This window comes from Bombina bombina, chromosome 8, assembly GCF_027579735.1.
Source record: "Bombina bombina isolate aBomBom1 chromosome 8, aBomBom1.pri, whole genome shotgun sequence".
Taxonomy (NCBI): Eukaryota; Metazoa; Chordata; class Amphibia; order Anura; family Bombinatoridae; genus Bombina; species Bombina bombina.
This window is the reverse complement of record NC_069506.1, coordinates 8,863,039-8,883,327: the sequence shown is the minus strand read 5'-3', so window position 1 is coordinate 8,883,327 and position 20,289 is coordinate 8,863,039. Positions and strand designations below refer to the sequence as shown.

The following is a 20,289-nucleotide window of genomic DNA, read 5'->3' as shown; positions in this document are numbered from 1 at the left end:
GCTTTATACAAAAAAATCATAACCACCACAAAAAGGGTGGGCCTCATGGACTCTTGCTAATATGAAAGAAATGAATTTATCAGGTAAGTTCTTACATAAATTATGTTTTCTTTCATGTAATTAGCAAGAGTCCATGAGCTAGTGACGTATGGGATAGCAGATACCCAAGATGTGGAACTTCCACGCAAGAGTCACTAGAAAGGGAGGGATAAAATAAAGACAGCCAATTCCGCTGAAAAAATAATCCACAACCCAAATCAAAAGTTTCAATTTTTATAATGAAAAAAAATGAAATTATAAGCAGAAGAATCACACTGAAACAGCTTCCTGAAGTACTATTCTACCAAAAACTGCTTCTGAAGAGAAAACATCAAAATAGTAGAATTTAGTAAAAGTATGCAAAGAAGACCAAGTCGTTGCTTTGCAAATCTGATCAACAGAAGCTTAATTCTTAAAAGCCCAGGAAGTAGAAACTGACCTAGTAGAATGAGCCATAATCCTCTGAGGCGGGGATTAACCCGACTCCAAATAAGCATGATGAATCAAAAGCTTTAACCAAGATGCCAAAGGGCAGAAGCCTTCTGACCTTTCCTAAAACCAGAAAAGATAACAAATAGACTAGAAGTCTTTCTGAAATCTGAGTAGCTTCAACATAATATTTCAAAACTCTTACCACATCCAAAGAATGTAAGAATCTTTCCAAAGAATTCTTAAGATTAGGACACAAGGAAGGGACAATAATTCCTCTACTAATGTTGTTAGAATTTACAACTTTAGGTAAAAATTGAAATGAAGACAGCAAAACCACCTTATCTTGATGGAAAATCAGAAAAAGGAGACTCACAAGAAAGAGCAGATAATTCAAAAACTGTTCTAGCTGAAGAGATGTCTAAAAGGAACAATACTTTCCATGAAAGTAATTTTAATGTCCAAAGAAAGCATATGCTCAAACGGAAAAGCCTGTAAAGCCCTCAGAACCAAATTAAGACTCCAAGGAGGAGAAATTGGCTTAATGACAGGCTTGATACGAACCAAAGCCTGAACAAAACAATGAGTAAAAGAAAGATTGGCAAATTTTTCTGTGAAAACAGCACAGAAAAAGCAGAGATTTGTCCTTCCAAGGAACTTGCAGACAAAAAACCCTTATCCAAACCATCCTGAAGAAACTATAAAATCCTAGGAATTCTAAAAGAATGCCAAGAGAATTTATGAGAAGAGCATCATGAAATGTAAATCTTCCAAACTCGATAATAAATCTTACTAGACACAGATTTACGAGCCTGCAACATAGTATTAATCACTGAGTCAAAGAAACTTCTATGACTATGTACTAAGCGTTAAATTTCCATACCATCAAATTAATAATTTGAGTTCCTGATGGAAAAAACGAATGTTAAGATATAAGGTCTGGCCTTAATGGAAGTGACCAAGATTGGCAAATGGACATCCGAACAAGAACCATATACCAAAACCTGTGCGGCCATGCTGGAACCACCAGCAACACAAAAGATTGCTCCCTGATGATTTTGAAAATCACTCTAAAAAGAACCAGAGGCGAAAAAATATAGGCAGATTGATAACTCCAAGGAAGTGTCAATGCATACACTGCTTCCGCCTGAGGATCCCCGGACCTGAATAGGCCCCTGAAAAAACACATCTGGGTAAAGAGACCATTCTCCCGGATGTAAAGCTTGATTGACAGAGATAATCCGCTTCCCAATTGTCTATACCTGGGAAATGGACCGCAGAAATTAGACAGGAGCTGGATTTAGCCCAAGCAAGTATCCAAGATAAGAGAAGACAGATGCGCCACATGGTCCAATATTGTTTGGTCCAAACAACTTAATATGTAAAGGAGTAAACTCACATTTGTGAAAGCACCTCAGTCAGTGCTATGGAGACAGTCTGGGGATCTATAACAGTCACCCAGAAGACCAACTGCCAGTATTGCTGGTGTTGATGTCTGTATAAGAATGACAAAAAAGAGACACAGGTGCCTATATGGCCTAGTATTGCCTTAGCACAAGTAAACCAATGCAAGCGATATGAATGGTACTCACAATAGTTGTAGCATCTCCTTTGATGCTATAGGGGCAGGATGGGATCAATGTGGTCACCCACCAGACTTAATCAAGGCTAACTGGACACAGGCGAAGGTTTCGGATACTTCCAAGTTCAGAGTGGACCCAGGATACACCAATGGTCAAATAAGACCCAGTAAAATATATTACCTCTCTAACAGAGGGGATATGGTAAAGAAGATGGTAGCAAGTGTTCCAAATAAAAATTACTTTATTAAAAAGATAAAAACAAGGCAACGCGTTTCTCAGCAACAAGCTGTTTCATCAGGCTTTCCTGAAACTGTCATTTAATTCCTTAAATGACAGTTTCAGGAATGGGAAAAAATGCAAACAGAACAGGCCTCTAGAAACCAGAAGCAACTAAAAAATGAGACTTAAATAATGTTAAAAATCTGGCGCCAAGAATGACGCCCACATATTTTTTGGCGCCAAAAACGTCTGCAACAAACACGAGAGCCAAAAATGACGCAACTACTTGAAAACTTCCGGCGTCAATCTCGCACCAAAAAAGTCTCGCGCCAAAAACGACGCAATAAATTCTAGCATTTTTTGCACACGCAAGCCTAACAGCCTACAATTTAAAGGAAAAAAGTCAATTGAAAATTTAGGTAAGAAAAATATTTAAATTCATATGCATTTTCCCAAAAAAATGAAACTGACAGTCTGAAAGAAGGAAAATAAACTGATTGACCTGAATCATGGCAAATATAAGTATAAAACATATATTTAGAACTTTACATATAAAAGTGCCAAACCATAGCTGAGAGTGTCATAAATAAAAAAGATAAGACTTACCCAAAGACACTCATCTACATAAAGTAGATAGCCAAACCAGTACTGAAACGAGAATCAGTAGAGGTAATGGTATATAAGAGTATATCGTCGATCTGAAAAGGGAAGTAGGAGAAGAAATCTCTATGACCGATAACAGAGAACCTATGAAATAGATCCCCTAGAGGAAGACCATGGTATTCAAATAGGCAATACTCTCTTCACATCCCTCTGACATTCACTTCACTCTGAAAGGAAAACCGGGCTTTAGCCTGCTGCGAAGCGCATATCAACGTAGAAATCTAGCAAAAACTTACTTCACCACCTCCATGGGAGGCAAAGTTTGTAAAACTGAATTGTGGGTGTGGTGAGGGGTGTATTTATAGGCATTTTAAGGTTTGGGAAACTTTGCCCCTCCTGGTAGGAATGTGTAGTGTTGTGCTTGCTTCCTGGTTTGGTCAAAGGGCACATTGAGGCTTCCATACAAAGATGATGTCATCAAGTGGGCTATGCTTAGAATCAGTACAGTTCAGAGAAGCCATCTTGTGACAGTTTGTGATGCAGTTATAAAGTACAAGGATTGGACCTGAGCTCTGACAATTGTTGATACTAATAAATGTAATGTCAGCTACAGATCACTGCAGAGGATACAGCATCAGCCAGTCAGGAAGAGTAAGAACTGTCAGTTACACATTATAAGTTATATTGCAGTTATACAGTTAACAGTTATACAGTTATCAGTTTCCCTGGTTTACTATAGTGCTGCATACACAGTGTACAGGAATGCTAATATAAGGAGTGCAGCAGCCATTCATTATAAAGGACTATATATGTGTAAATATCCATATTACTGTGTGCAAATCTACAGGAGCACCTTGCTATGTCATGCAGTAAATAAAGTGCCAGTTTACATTTAGAAGTTGCAAGTGCATCATTCATATAAAGAGTTAATGTTTGCTATGTAAGGACATTTGGGAAACTTTGCCCCTCCTGGCAGGAATGTATATCCCATACGTCACTAGCTCATGGACACTTGCTAATTACATGAAAGAAATCGCTCCTTCCACCTTAAGAACCATCTGCCACGACTCCTTAATGGAGTCAGCTATTGGAAACATTTTCTTGAAAATTGGAGATGGAGAGAAAGGAATTCCAGGTCTCTCCCACTCCCGTGCAATAACCTCTGTAGCACAGTCTGGTATAGGAAATATCTCCACTGCGGAAGAAACGTCAAAGTATTTGTTTAGTTTACTAGATTTCTTAGGGTTGACTACGACAGTCGTATCAGAGTCGTCCAAGGTAGCCAAAACCTCCTGAAGTAACATACGGAGGTGTTCCAGCTTAAACCTGAAGGATACAACTTCAGCATCAGAAGAAGGAATTATACTGCCTGAGATTTCACCCTCAGATGCTACCGAAGTGTCTTCCTCCTCAGACTTTTGAGAAGGAGCACCCTGGATAGCCATAACTGGATCAGAAACCTTACTGATTTTTAAAATTTCCTCTTTCGCTTTCCCTGCAGCATGGGAAAAGCTGACAGCGCCTCAGACATCTCAGAAGATACCTGGGCAGCAATGTCTTGCAAAGAAACGCCTACCGGAGCGTGAGAGGAAATGCAGGGCACTGCATGTGTAGATGAAAATGATTGGGACGCTTGAGGAGAAAGCTGCGGCATATCTAAAACAGGAGACACCTGACCAGCATCCACCTTAGCTAATGATGGCTCAGGATCAAAAAGTCTATCACTGTAACACAAAGTTCTTTCAATACATGAACAAAAAGGTACTGGTGGTTTCACCTAGGAGTCAAAACATAGCCTACATGAAACATTCTGCAAAGACTCTTGATCCATATTTTCAAACAAGAAGGCCAAAAAACAACAACATTACAGCTCTTTTAAATATGCTCTTTATGAAATACGGAGCTCAAAAATGCTACAATCCCCAGGCAACCCTCTACACCTAAGCTCTGTTGCTGAAGTGCGTACCTGTCCTGCTGACTGAAATGTACACCAATGATCCGGCTTTACTCTGTAGTTGCGAAGGATTAGTCGGCTGAGCGATGTACTCTAAAACCCACGCATCCGAAAACAAGTGACGTCACCACTCCGGAACTCACAGAAAGTACCAAAAGAGCGCCTTCCACTGTTTGCCGTCTCAGAAAGGGAGCCGCCTCTCGGCTGCCATTAAGCCAGAAAAAAGAAAAAATCTTTTTACCAACATACGGCCGCACTAACAGCTAAATAGGGGCACCACTTCTATACACAGTCCCTGACCGAGTCTAAACCGGAGCTAAGGACACTAACTGAGCCACCAATAAAAAGTACCAATCTCCCCCTTGTCCACAGTGCCCGCTTATCTGCCCATATAATTAACTCTCAACAGATTCAATTAATATAACGTTCCCATACAGCATCAGACTGCCGAAGTGCCAATTTTCCCTCTTAATAAAAGAAAAATATATTCATGGCACTTACCTGTATGTAAATCTTTCCAGGAGAAGGACAGCTCACCTGGTTTAAGAGGATGCAATTCCTCACATGGACCTGTGGAGAAAGAAAGAACCAAGTAAGCTTACTCAGGCTTTCTGGGTAGGGCAGCACAAACTGTATGAGAAAACGCAGAGAGGATTGTACCTCACAAGTTCCCAACTGCTTAAAAGCCACCACTGCCCTACTGAAGAGACTGACGTGGGCTACGGCTAGACCCAAGGAAACATCAGAGCAACCCTACACTGCTTTAAAATAATACAATCTTGATTGAAGTAAACTTCAGACACCGAAAACTTCACCTCCTCCTTGCACCGCAGACAAAGAGAATGACTGGGGTTGTGGGAAGGGAAGTGATACTTAACAGCTTTGCTATGGTGCTCTATGCCTCCTTCCTGCTGGCCAGAAGTGATATTCCCAACAGTAATTGAAGATGATCTGTGGACTCACCGTGTCATTAGAAAGAAATATAAAACATTTAAAGGGACAGTAAACCCCAAAAATTTAATTCATGATTTGAACATAACATACAAATTTAAACAGCTTTCAAATGTACTTTTATTATCAAATATGCTTCATTATCTTACTATCCTTTGCTGAAAGGAACAGCATTGCACTACTGGCAGCTAGCTGAAACATCTAGTTAGCCAATCACGAGACAAATGTGTGCAGGCCCCAATCAGAAACTAGTGTAGGATACATGCATATTCATTTTTAAGAAGGGATACCAAGAGGACAAAGCACATTTGAAAATAGATCATGTAACTTTAAGACACTTTAAAATCACTTCTATCTGATTCTTGCTAGTTTAATATTGACTTAACTATTCCTTTAACTACTGCTCTTTTCTTTAGAAATTAGATATGTTTGAGTACAACATCATTTTAATGTTGTGCATTTCTAACTAATTTTGCTATGTGATGCATTGTGGAATTTCAAATTTAAATCAGGCATAAAAAAAAAAAAAAACAACTGGTCCCTGTTCTGATTATAAAATCACATTGACTTGCAGTGAAAGATTATCCTTAGATCTCTCTGAGGATAAAGGTGCTTGTTATATCACAAGCTGAGCTTCTCACTGCTTAGTTATAGGATTTACGCACCATCAGAATATGCGGCGCACTCGTCAGAGCTGAAGGTTGTTGCCGGCTCCATCTGGGACATTTTGCATGAGTGAGCCCCCTCCCACTCCTCAGCTTCATGCTCAAACCTACGGTTCTCTGCTCTGACGTAGCGCCGTAGAGTGGGAGGGAGGGCATCGATCTTGTCCAGCAGCTGTCCTGTTTCTGCATCTGCATCTGAGAAAAGTAACTCATTGCACCACTTATTTATTTAGAATAGGTCAAATTTATATAAACTAAAGCAGATTAGTACAATATGTATTACATACCGCAGTTAAATATTTATCTTACAGATTTTGTCTATGGGAAGATACTCAAATCTACAATGTACAACCCCTAATATACTGATGGCAATTGTTTCATGTATAGTTCTCCAAATTTTCAAGGAGAACGCAGGATTTTATGTCTTTTTTTTCTACAACTAACCATTTATATACAAGGAAGGTTTGTTTATATGAGAGACTTCAATAGTGAACAGACAATTACGAGCAGATAGTTACCAACCAAACAAAGGGGTTTAATGCACTATGCCTACTACTAAAATATAACTTTTAAGGTTACAATTAAAAAGGGCATTTAATACAGAAGAGCGTTAAAATCACATATTCCTCCCAAACTAACAAGGAAGATTAGCAAGCCCTAAATTCAATCCTTACTTGGATAGATGGAATGCCCAAGTTGTAGGGCTTTCTAGTCTATATTGTTAATTGTTTGTATTATATTATCCCTTTATGTTTTATATTCTTATCCTATATGCAATTGTTTGTTTTATATTCTTGTCCCTTTATGTTTCATATTCTTATCCTATATGTAATTGTTTGTTTTATATTCTTATCCCTTTGTTTCATATTCTTATCCTATATGTAATTGTTTGTTTTATATTCTTATCCCTTTATGTTTCATATTCTTACCCTATATGTAATTGTTTGTTTTATATTCTTATCCCTTTGTTTCATATTCTTACCCTATATGTAATTGTTTGTTTTATATTCTTATCCCTTTATGTTTCATATTCTTACCCTATATGTAATTGTTTGTTTTATATTCTTATCCCTTTATGTTTCATATTCTTACCCTATATGTAATTGTTTGTTTTATATTCTTATCCCTTTATGTTTCATATTCTTACCCTATATGTAATTGTTTGTTTTATATTCTTATCCCTTTATGTTTCATATTCTTACCCTATATGTAATTGTTTGTTTTATATTCTTATCCCTTTATGTTTCATATTCTTACCCTATATGTAATTGTTTGTTTTATATTCTTATCCCTTTATGTTTCATATTCTTACCATATATGTAATTGTTTGTTTTATATTCTTATACCTTTGTTTCATATTTTTACCCTATATGTAATTGTTTTATATTCTTGTCCCTTTATGTTTCATATTCTTACCTTATATGTAATTGGTTTATTTTGGAACAGGCAATAGGTTTTAAATGGCGCCAGCACTGTTTCTTAAAAGTTGAAAAACCTTTATTGGGGTGTCATCATAAAAGGACAGCAAAGTTTCGGGTAACAACATATATACATAAAAGCCACCAAATGCTTCTCTTTTTACTGAAGAGACTGATTTGGTCTAGGCTACACCCTAGCACAAAGTAGCACTCAGAGGCACCACTGAAAAAAATAATAAACACTTGATTGAAGAATCTATAACCAACACCTCACTTTGCCTCTTCCTATCACTAACACAGGCAAAGAGAATGACTGGGTTGGGAGGGAAGGGAGGAGCTATTTATACAGCTCTGCTGTGGAGCTCTTTGCCTCCTCCTGCTGACCAGAAGGCGATATTCCATAAGTAAGGATGAAATCCGTGGACTCGTATCTTGTAAAAAGAAATCAAGATTATTTATTCACCATAGGCTATAATAATCCCCTTTTTATTGTCACATTTAAAGTTATATTTTAGTAATAGGAATAGTGCATAAAGTCCCTTCTCTATCTTTTTTGTGTTCCTTAATTGTATCTAAGGGGTTTTACACCCTACCCTTGTATTAGTATGATCCTACATTTAATGGATTATAGTGCCACTAATTGTTTTGGTATAACCTATATTTTCCCTCAAGGATGTGCATAAATAAGAGATGGTCTTGATCTAAGTGCATTGTAAGAAAGTGAGTGAGCAAGATGGAACATGGGAGAAGAAACTGAAGAGCGAGGGTTCTAGTACAGTTGTAAATCTTTACATCTGGAGCTATTGTCATGTCTTTAGTAATAATTTGTCTGGGTAGAAAACTTTACAAATGCAATATAATGTAAATGTATAAATCAATCTATAAAAATTAAACTAAAAAACACAAAAGGTGATAGGGAACAAAAATGACAAAGGAAAATGTTTCCTCTTCAGTTTCATGCTGTAAATCTTACCAGCTATAAGGTATGGTAGTTTACGGTTTATGTACATAAGGCAGTAAGCGCTAGCATTCCGCATTCCGCCATATGAGTCCCTCTGTACCTCTTCCCAGGAGGCCTCTGTCACAGATATGTCATTGTACTTTAGCCAGGAATTCCTGCTGTGGCTATAGATGTAAGCCCAATAGTGCCCAGCTTCAGCCTGACCTTCATGAACCAGAACCGCATGCAGCCTGTAGGGAACCTGGTAGAATAAAGAGATTTTATACAATATGGTAAAAAAAAAAAAAAAGAAAATTTATGCTTACCTGATAAATGTATTTCTTTTTTGACACGATGAGTCCACAGATCATCTTAATTACTAATGGGATATTCACCTCCTGGTCAGCAGGAGGAGGCAAAGAGCACCACAGCAGAGCTGTTAAATAGCTCCTCCCTTCCCTCCCACTCCTGTCCTTCGACCGAAGTTAGAAAGAGAAAGAAAAAGCCAAGGTGCAGAGGTGTCTGAAGTTTACAAAAACCCACAGCCTGTCTTATAAGAACAGGGCGGGCCGTGGACTCATGTCAAAAAAGAAAAAAATTTATCAGGTAAGCATACATTTTCTTTTTTAAGACACGATGAGTCCACAGATTATCTTAATTACTAATGGGATCCAATACCCAAGCTAGAGTACACAGATGATACGGGAGGGACAAGACAGGAATCCTAAACGGAAGGCACCACTGCTTGAAGAACCTTTCTCCCAAAAAGCGGCCTCAACCGAGGCAAAAAACATAATTTATGTAAGAACTTACCTGATAAATTCATTTCTTTCATATTAACAAGAGTCCATGAGCTAGTGACGTATGGGATATACATTCCTACCAGGAGGGGCAAAGTTTCCCAAACCTTAAAATGCCTATAAATACACCCCTCACCACACCCACAAATCAGTTTAACGAATAGCCAAGAAGTGGGGTGATAAGAAAAAAAAAAAAGTGCGAAGCATATAAAATAAGGAATTGGAATAATTGTGCTTTATACAAAAAAATCATAACCACCACAAAAAAGGGTGGGCCTCATGGACTCTTGTTAATATGAAAGAAATGAATTTATCAGGTAAGTTCTTACATAAATTATGTTTTCTTTCATGTAATTAACAAGAGTCCATGAGCTAGTGACGTATGGGATAATGACTACCCAAGATGTGGATCTTTCCACACAAGAGTCACTAGAGAGGGAGGGATAAAATAAAGACAGCCAATTCCTGCTGAAAATAATCCACACCCAAAATAAAGTTTAACAAAAAACATAAGCAGAAGATTCAAACTGAAACCGCTGCCTGAAGAACTTTTCTACCAAAAACTGCTTCAGAAGAAGAAAATACATCAAAATGGTAGAATTTAGTAAAAGTATGCAAAGAGGACCAAGTTGCTGCTTTGCAGATCTGGTCAACCGAAGCTTCATTCCTAAACGCCCAGGAAGTAGATACTGACCTAGTAGAATGAGCTGTAATTCTTTGAGGCGGAATTTTACCCGACTCAACATAGGCAAGATGAATTAAAGATTTCAACCAAGATGCCAAAGAAATGGCAGAAGCTTTCTGGCCTTTCCTAGAACCGGAAAAGATAACAAATAGACTAGAAGTCTTACGGAAAGATTTCGTAGCTTCAACATAATATTTCAAAGCTCTAACAACATCCAAAGAATGCAATGATTTCTCCTTAGAATTCTTAGGATTAGGACATAATGAAGGAACCACAATTTCTCTACTAATGTTGTTGGAATTCACAACTTTAGGTAAAAATTCAAAAGAAGTTCGCAACACCGCCTTATCCTGATGAAAAATCAGAAAAGGAGACTCACACGAAAGAGCAGATAATTCAGAAACTCTTCTAGCAGAAGAGATGGCCAAAAGGAACAAAACTTTCCAAGAAAGTAATTTAATGTCCAATGAATGCATAGGTTCAAACGGAGGAGCTTGAAGAGCTCCCAGAACCAAATTCAAACTCCAAGGAGGAGAAATTGACTTAATGACAGGTTTTATACGAACCAAAGCTTGTACAAAACAATGAATATCAGGAAGAATAGCAATCTTTCTGTGAAAAAGAACAGAAAGAGCGGAGATTTGTCCTTTCAAAGAACTTGCGGACAAACCCTTATCTAAACCATCCTGAAGAAACTGTAAAATTCTCGGTATTCTAAAAGAATGCCAAGAAAAATGATGAGAAAGACACCAAGAAATATAAGTCTTCCAGACTCTATAATATATCTCTCGAGATACAGATTTACGAGCCTGTAACATAGTATTAATCACGGAGTCAGAGAAACCTCTATGACCAAGAATCAAGCGTTCAATCTCCATACCTTTAAATTTAAGGATTTCAGATCCGGATGGAAAAAAGGACCTTGTGACAGAAGGTCTGGTCTTAACGGAAGAGTCCATGGCTGGCAAGATGCCATCCGGACAAGATCCGCATACCAAAACCTGTGAGGCCATGCCGGAGCTATTAGCAGAACAAACGAGCATTCCCTCAGAATCTTGGAAATTACTCTTGGAAGAAGAACTAGAGGCGGAAAGATATAGGCAGGATGATACTTCCAAGGAAGTGATAATGCATCCACTGCCTCCGCCTGAGGATCCCGGGATCTGGACAGATACCTGGGAAGTTTCTTGTTTAGATGAGAGGCCATCAGATCTATCTCTGGGAGCCCCCACAATTGAACAATCTGAAGAAATACCTCTGGGTGAAGAGACCATTCGCCCGGATGCAACGTTTGGCGACTGAGATAATCCGCTTCCCAATTGTCTACACCTGGGATATGAACCGCAGAGATTAGACAGGAGCTGGATTCCGCCCAAACCAAAATTCGAGATACTTCTTTCATAGCCAGAGGACTGTGAGTCCCTCCTTGATGATTGATGTATGCCACAGTTGTGACATTGTCTGTCTGAAAACAAATGAACGATTCTCTCTTCAGAAGAGGCCAAAACTGAAGAGCTCTGAAAACTGCACGGAGTTCCAAGATATTGATCGGTAATCTCACCTCCTGAGATTCCCAAACTCCTTGTGCCGTCAGAGATCCCCACACAGCTCCCCAACCTGTGAGACTTGCATCTGTTGAAATTATAGTCCAGGTCGGAAGAACAAAAGAAGCCCCCTGAATTAAACGATGGTGATCTGTCCACCACGTTAGAGAGTGCCGAACAATCGGTTTTAAAGATATTAATTGATATATCTTCGTGTAATCCCTGCACCATTGGTTCAGCATACAGAGCTGAAGAGGTCGCATGTGAAAACGAGCAAAGGGGATCGCGTCCGATGCAGCAGTCATAAGACCTAGAATTTCCATGCATAAGGCTACCGAAGGGAATGATTGAGACTGAAGGTTTCGACAGGCTGTAATCAATTTAGACGTCTCTTGTCTGTTAAAGACAAAGTCATGGACACTGAATCTATCTGGAAACCCAGAAAGGTTACCCTTGTTTGAGGAATCAAAGAACTTTTTGGTAAATTGATCCTCCAACCATGATCTTGAAGAAACAACACAAGTCGATTCGTATGAGACTCTGCTAAATGTAAAGACGGAGCAAGTACCAAGATATCGTCCAAATAAGGAAATACCACAATACCCTGTTCTCTGATTACAGACAGAAGGGCACCGAGAATCTTTGTGAAAATTCTTGGAGCTGTAGCAAGGCCAAACGGTAGAGCCACAAATTGGTAATGCTTGTCTAGAAAAGAGAATCTCAGGAACTGATAATGATCTGGATGAATCGGAATATGCAGATATGCATCCTGTAAATCTATTGTGGACATATAATTCCCTTGCTGAACAAAAGGCAATATAGTCCTTACAGTTACCATCTTGAACGTTGGTATCCTTACATAACGATTCAATAATTTTAGATCCAGAACTGGTCTGAAGGAATTCTCCTTCTTTGGTACAATGAAGAGATTTGAATAAAACCCCATCCCCTGTTCCGGAACTGGAACTGGCATAATTACTCCAGCCAACTCTAGATCTGAAACACAATTCAGAAATGCTTGAGCTTTCACTGGATTTACTGGGACATGGGAAAGAAAAAATCTCTTTGCAGGAGGTCTCATCTTGAAACCAATTCTGTACCCTTCTGAAACAATGTTCTGAATCCAAAGATTGTGAACAGAATTGATCCAAATTTCTTTGAAAAAACGTAACCTGCCCCCTACCAGCTGAACTGGAATGAGGGCCGTACCTTCATGTGAACTTAGAAGCAGGCTTTGCCTTTCTAGCAGGCTTGGATTTATTCCAGACTGGAGATGGTTTCCAAACTGAAACTGCTCCTGAGGACGAAGGATCAGGCTTTTGTTCTTTGTTGAAACGAAAGGAACGAAAACGATTGTTAGCCCTGTTTTTACCTTAGACTTTTTATCCTGTGGTAAAAAAGTTCCTTTCCCACCAGTAACAGTTGAAATAATAGAATCCAACTGAGAACCAAATAATTTGTTTCCCTGGAAAGAAATGGAAAGTAGAGTTGATTTAGAAGCCATATCAGCATTCCAAGTCTTAAGCCATAAAGCTCTTCTGGCTAAGATAGCCAGAGACATAAATCTAACATCAACTCTAATAATATCAAAAATGGCATCACAGATGAAATTATTAGCATGCTGGAGAAGAAGAATAATATCATGAGAATCACGATTTGCTACTTGTTGCGCTAGAGTTTCCAACCAAAAAGTTGAAGCTGCAGCAACATCAGCCAATGATATAGCAGGTCTAAGAAGATTACCTGAACATAGATAAGCTTTTCTTAGAAAAGATTCAATTTTTCTATCTAAAGGATCCTTAAACGAGGTACCATCTGACGTAGGAATGGTAGTACGTTTAGCAAGGGTAGAAATAGCCCCATCAACTTTAGGGATTTTGTCCCAAAATTCTAACCTGTCAGGCGGAACAGGATATAATTGCTTAAAACGTTTAGAAGGAGTAAATGAATTACCCAATTTATCCCATTCCTTAGCAATTACTGCAGAAATAGCATTAGGAACAGGAAAGACTTCTGGAATAACCGCAGGAGCTTTAAAAACCTTATCCAAACGTATAGAATTAGTATCAAGAGGACTAGAATCCTCTATTTCTAAAGCAATTAGTACTTCTTTAAGTAAAGAGCGAATAAATTCCATCTTAAATAAATATGAAGATTTATCAGCATCAATCTCTGAGACAGAATCCTCTGAACCAGAAGAGTCCAAAGAATCAGAATGATGGTGTTCATTTAAAAATTCATCTGTAGAGAGAGAAGATTTAAAAGACTTTTTACGTTTACTAGAAGGAGAAATAACAGACAAAGCCTTCTTTATGGATTCAGAAACAAAATCTCTTATGTTATCAGGAACATTCTGCACCTTAGATGTTGAGGGAACTGCAACAGGCAATGGTACATCACTAAAGGAAATATTATCTGCTTTAACAAGTTTGTCATGACAATTATTACAAACAACAGCTGGAGGAATAGCTACCAAAAGTTTACAGCAGATACACTTAGCTTTGGTAGATCCAGCAGGCAGTGGTTTTCCTGTAGTATCTTCTGGCTCAGATGCAACGTGAGACATCTTGCAATATGTAAGAGAAAAAACAACATATAAAGCAAAATAGATCAAATTCCTTATAAGACAGTTTCAGGAATGGGAAAAAAATGCCAAACATCAAGCTTCTAGCAACCAGAAGCAAATGAAAAATGAGACTGAAATAATGTGGAGACAAAAGCGACGCCCATATTTTTTGGCGCCAAATAAGACGCCCACATTATTTGGCGCCTAAATGCTTTTGGCGCCAAAAATGACGCCACATCCGGAACGCCGACATTTTTGGCGCAAAATAACGTCAAAAATGACGCAACTTCCGGCGACACGTATGACGCCGGAAACGGAAAAGAATTTTTGCGCCAAAAAAGTCCGCGCCAAGAATGACGCAATAAAATGAAGCATTTTCAGCCCCCGCGAGCCTAACAGCCCACAGGGAAAAAAGTCAAATTTTTGAGGTAAGAAAAAATATGATAATTTAAAGCATAATCCCAAATATGAAACTGACTGTCTGGAAATAAGGAAAGTTGAACATTCTGAGTCAAGGCAAATAAATGTTTGAATACATATATTTAGAACTTTATAAATAAAGTGCCCAACCATAGCTTAGAGTGTCACAGAAAATAAGACTTACTTACCCCAGGACACTCATCTACATGTTTGTAGAAAGCCAAACCAGTACTGAAACGAGAATCAGTAGAGGAAATGGTAAATATAAGAGTATATCGTCGATCTGAAAAGGGAGGTAAGAGATGAATCTCTACGACCGATAACAGAGAACCTTATGAAATAGACCCCGTAGAAGGAGATCACTGCATTCAATAGGCAATACTCTCCTCACATCCCTCTGACATTCACTGCACGCTGAGAGGAAAACCGGGCTCCAACTTGCTGCGGAGCGCATATCAACGTAGAATCTAGCACAAACTTACTTCACCACCTCCCTTGGAGGCAAAGTTTGTAAAACTGATTTGTGGGTGTGGTGAGGGGTGTATTTATAGGCATTTTAAGGTTTGGGAAACTTTGCCCCTCCTGGTAGGAATGTATATCCCATACGTCACTAGCTCATGGACTCTTGTTAATTACATGAAAGAAATGTCAAACTAGTAAGTCTTTGAAAAAGAGTGAAGAGAGGACCAAGTTGCAGCCTTGCAAATCTGTTCCACAAAAGCTTCATTTTTGAACGCCCATGAGGAAGCAACAGCCCTCATGGAATGAGCCGTAACTCTCTGGAAGTTGCTGTCCAGCAGTCTCGTATGCAAAACGTATGATACTCTTCAGTCAAAAGGAAAGAAAAGTAGCCATAGCGTTTTCCTGAGAAAAGTACAAACAAAGAAGAGTGACAACAGTCCTTAGTCGCCTGCAGGTAAAACTGCAAAGCACGGACCACGTCCAAATTGAATAGAAGTCCTTCTGAGAAAAAGGATTAGGATACAAGAAAAGAACAACAATCTCCTGATTAATGTTCCGATCAGAAACAACTTTAGGAAAAAAAAATCCTAATTTAGTACGTAAAACTACCTTATCTAAATGGAAATAAGATAAGGAGACTCATACTGAAATGCCGAGAGCTCTGACACTCTCCGAACAGAAGAAATAGCAACAAGAAATAAAACTTTCCAATATAACTCCACAATAACTAAACGCACGCATAGGTTCAAACGGAGCCCCTTGAAGAACTATGAAAACTAAATTCAAACTCCATGGAGGAGTAACTGGTATGAACACAGGCCTGATCCTGACCAAGGCCTGACAAAATGATTGTACATCTGGGACATCTACCAGACGTTTTTGTAACAAATTAGAGAAAGACAGGGTTTCTACTGTTTAGAGAACTTGACGATAAATCTTCCTCCAAACCCTTTTGGAGAAAAGACAAAATTCTAGCAATCCTATCTATTCCATGGATTCACACCAATAGAGATATTTACGCCATATCTTATGATAAATTTGACTAAAAACAGATCTTCGAGTCTGAATCATGGTCACAATGACCGAGTCAGAAAAACTCTGCTTGGCTAATAAGTTTGCAATCTCCAAGCAGTCCGTTTCAGATAAACCAGATTTGGGTGAAGGAGGGGCCCGTGAATTAGAAGGTCCTTCCTCAACGGAAGTCTCCAAAATGGCAGAGATGACAAGTCCACCAGATCTGCATACCAAATCTTACAAGGCGAAGTCGGTGCTATGAGGATCGCTGAACCCTTTCCTGCTGGATTCGAGCAATGACCCGATGAAGAAAAGCAAACTGAGGAATAAGCTGGAGAACACTTCCGGATGGAGTACCCACTCCCCTGGAGGAAAGGACTGCCTGCGCAGGAAATCCGCCTCCCAAATGTTCCACCCCTGGGATGTAGCTCGCCAACAGGCAGCAAGAATGGGCTTCCGCCCACTGAATTATTTTGGATACCTCTGTCATCGCTAAGGAACTCCTCGTTCCTCCCTGATGATTGATGTAAGCCACTGACGACATTTTGATCAACCAGAACCTGATAAACTGGACCAAGGCTAACTGAGGCCAGGCCAGAAGAACATGGTAGATGGTTCTCAGCTCCAGAATGTTTATAGGAAGAAAGGACTCTGGCTAAATCCAAACCCCCTGAGCCCTTAGGGAGCCCCAGACTGCTCCCCACCCTAGAAGGCTGGCGTCTGTTGTCACAAATACCCAAGATGGACTGCGAAAGCAGGTTCCCTGGGAGAGATAATCCAGAGACAACCACCATTAAAGAGAATCCATTGTCTCCTGCTCCAGTAGTATTTGAGGAGACAAATCTGTATAATCTCCGATCCATTGCCTGAGCATGCTTAACTGCAGATGGAACCGAGCAAACGGGATGATGTCCATTGCTGCCACCATCAGCCCGATTACCTCCATGCCCTGAGCCACTGAAGGCCGAGTAGTGGACTGAATGACTAAACAAGTATTGATAATATCTGATTTCCTGACATTCTGTCAGAAAAATCTTAATCGATATGGAACCCATAATGGTTCCCAAGAAAGTTACCTTTGTGCATGGGACTAAGGAACTCTTTTCCAAATTTACCTTCCACCCATAAGACCACGGGAAGGATAACACCAAGTCCGTGTGAAATCTTGCTAGCTGTAAGGATGGCGCCTGGACTAGAATATTGTCCAGATAGGACGCCGCTGCAATGCCCCGTAACCGAAGCACCGCCAACAGCGCTCCCAGAGCCTTCGTAAAAACTCTGAGAGCTGAGGCCGAAAGAAGAGCCATGAACTGGAAGTGTTTTTCCAACTTGTGAATGGCACATGAATGTATGTGTCCTTTAAATCCACTGTTGTGTTAAATTGACCCTCTTGGATCAAGAGAAGAATGGAACGAATAGTTGCCATCTTGAAGGACGGTACCCTAAGAAAATCTGTTTAGACTCTTGAGATCTAAAAAGTGGTCTGAAGGTTCTCTCTTTTTTGGGAACCACAAACCGATTGTTATAAAAAAAAACAGACCCAGTACCTGTATTGGAACTGGATCAATCATTCGCACGGTCTGAGATGTCACTTACGCAGTGTAAGAACGCCTCTCCTTATTTCTGATCTAATCTTGAAAGCAGAAAACCACCTCTGGGAAGAAAACTCTTAAACTCCAATTTGAATACCTGAGACACCATTTTCTATTGCCCAGGGATTCTGAACATATAGAACCCAAGCATGAGCGAAGACTGAAAGTCTGCCCCCTACAAGATCCGTCATAAATTGACCCTCTTTCAAGCCAGGTTCCAACAAAGTCTTCCCCTTGTAATGAATCGTTAAAAGCTTAGACTTAGAGCATACATCCGTAGAACAAGGCTCTAACCATAAGGCTCTGTGAGCTGGAACAGAGAAACCTGAAACCTATGCTCCCATCTTGATAACTTGAAGGGAAGAATTTGAACTAAAGGATTTAGTCAATTTGAAAGCCTTTATCCTATCCTGGATTTTATCCAGGGGAGTTTCTGACGTAATAGTATCAGACAACGCATCAAACCAATATGCCGTTGCACTAGTGATGTTAGCAAAGTACACAGCTGGTTGCCATTGTAAGCCCTGGTGTACATCCTCTCTCTAATTTTTGTCTATAGGACCTTTGAAAAACCCAACTACCCTCTAAGGGTATAGTAGTTCTCTTATCTAAGCTGGAAACTACTCCTTCCACCCTAGGGAATGATTGCCCAGCCTCCATAGCCGAGTCAGCTATGGGAAACAACTCTTTAAATATAGGGAATATGGTTAATAGCTGCAGCTGGATGCAAACTGCAAACCTTCCACTAGCTAGACAGCTAAGTTAAAGGGTCAGTAAACCTTAAAAATAATGTTATATAATTCTGCACATAGTTATAAAGAATGGAAACAGCCAGCTGTAGTAGCCTGTTGGTTAAAGGGACAGTAAACCTTAAAAATAATGTTATATTATTCTGCACATAGTGGGGAATTATATAACATTACATTAGCCAAACTTTGTAAATCATAATATTCCCTTTTTATTTTGTAAAAATACCGCTGTTTTACAGACCCGCTCTCTATACTCAGCGGTATTTTTAAAAAATAAAAAGGGAATATTATGATTTACAAAGTTTGGCTAATGTAATGTTATATAATTCTGCACTATGTGCAGAATAATATAACATTATTTTTAAGGTTTACTGTCCCTTTAACCAACAGGCTACTACAGCTGGCTGTTTCCATTCATTATAACTTGTTGGACGCACTAGGATCGCTTACACCGGTAATGTCTGAGTCGTCCAGGGTAGCTAAAACCTCCTAAAGTAACAAATGGAGGTGTTCAAGCTAAAAACTGAAAGAAAAAACAACCTCAGGATCAAATAAAATAATGTTCCATCTGAGTTTGAGAATTCTCTCTCAGGTAATCCCGAAGTATCTTCCTCTTTCAGGTAACAGGGAAGAACCATTCGGAATAGAAAGTACTGAATCAATTTTCAATTCTAAATGTTTGAAAATAATACCTCTAGTAAGGTAGAACCGGGAGAAACTTAGGCACCATAAAGAACGAGAGTGAAAATAGTACTATCGCTGACAGGAAGCATCTTAGCCCAAAAACAAAACGATTGGGATGGAAACAACTGAACCAGCCACAAAAACACTTTCCCCCTCAGCCCAGTGCCTGCATAGTAATTGCTGTCACAGGGTCCTCCTTCTTACAGAAATGAAGCTATGTCCCCTGAAATATAATAAAGTGCTCCACTCCTCTGAGATCTTCCCAGACCCAGAATAAAAAGTTAGCACTTATCTTGAACTCTGCCCGACAGCAGGGCAGCTCAGCAGGTTTAGGAGGTCCTCTCCCTCCCATAGCCCTGTAGAAAATTATAAAGCCTGAGTTAGTGTTGCTTAGGCCATCAGGATAAGGGCAGCATAAATGTATGGGAGGCGCAGTGAGAATTATGTCCCACAAGTTCCCATTGCTCTAAAGCCACCAAAAGCTCTACTGAAGAGACTGATATGGACTACGGCTACACCCTAGAACAAAGCAGCACAATCTTGCACTACTTTAAAAATAATAAACTCTTGATTGAAGAATCTTTTCTAACACCTCACTTTGCCTCTTCCTATCACTAATGTAGGCAAAGAGAATGACTAAGGTGGGAGGGAAGGGAGGAGCTATTTACCAGCTCTGCTGTGGTGCTCTTTGCCTCCTCCTGCTGGCCAGGAGGTGAATATCCCATTAGTAATTAAGATGATCCGTGGACTCATCGTTTCTTAAAAAAGAAAAGTCATTTAAACAATCGTACAATACATTTCATTATTAAAATGCGTTTTATAGTCTCCATATTTTAAGCATGATAGCCTTTGTTTTCCCTCATTATTTTAAGGCGAGACTGATGATGAGGGATTTGCCTCTAGTTTCAGGAGCCACAATTAAAAATTGGATAGCGACAGTATTGGCAAAATTTATCAAGGTGAGAATAAAGA

At 39.3% G+C, this 20,289-nt stretch overlaps 1 protein-coding gene across 4 annotated transcripts in view; it reads right to left on the bottom strand.

Annotated features, from left to right (window-relative positions):
- Positions 1-20,289, bottom strand: part of USP28 (ubiquitin specific peptidase 28) — a 229,213-nt gene that overhangs the window by 99,139 nt on the left and 109,785 nt on the right. For all 4 annotated transcript variants that reach the window (XM_053690114.1, XM_053690115.1, XM_053690116.1 and 1 more), the window contains exons 15-16: positions 8,835-9,063; positions 6,444-6,638 (exon numbers count right to left, since the gene is read on the bottom strand). In XM_053690114.1, coding sequence (XP_053546089.1) covers positions 6,444-6,638; positions 8,835-9,063 — 424 coding nt within the window. The remainder of the gene's footprint in view (positions 1-6,443; positions 6,639-8,834; positions 9,064-20,289) is intronic.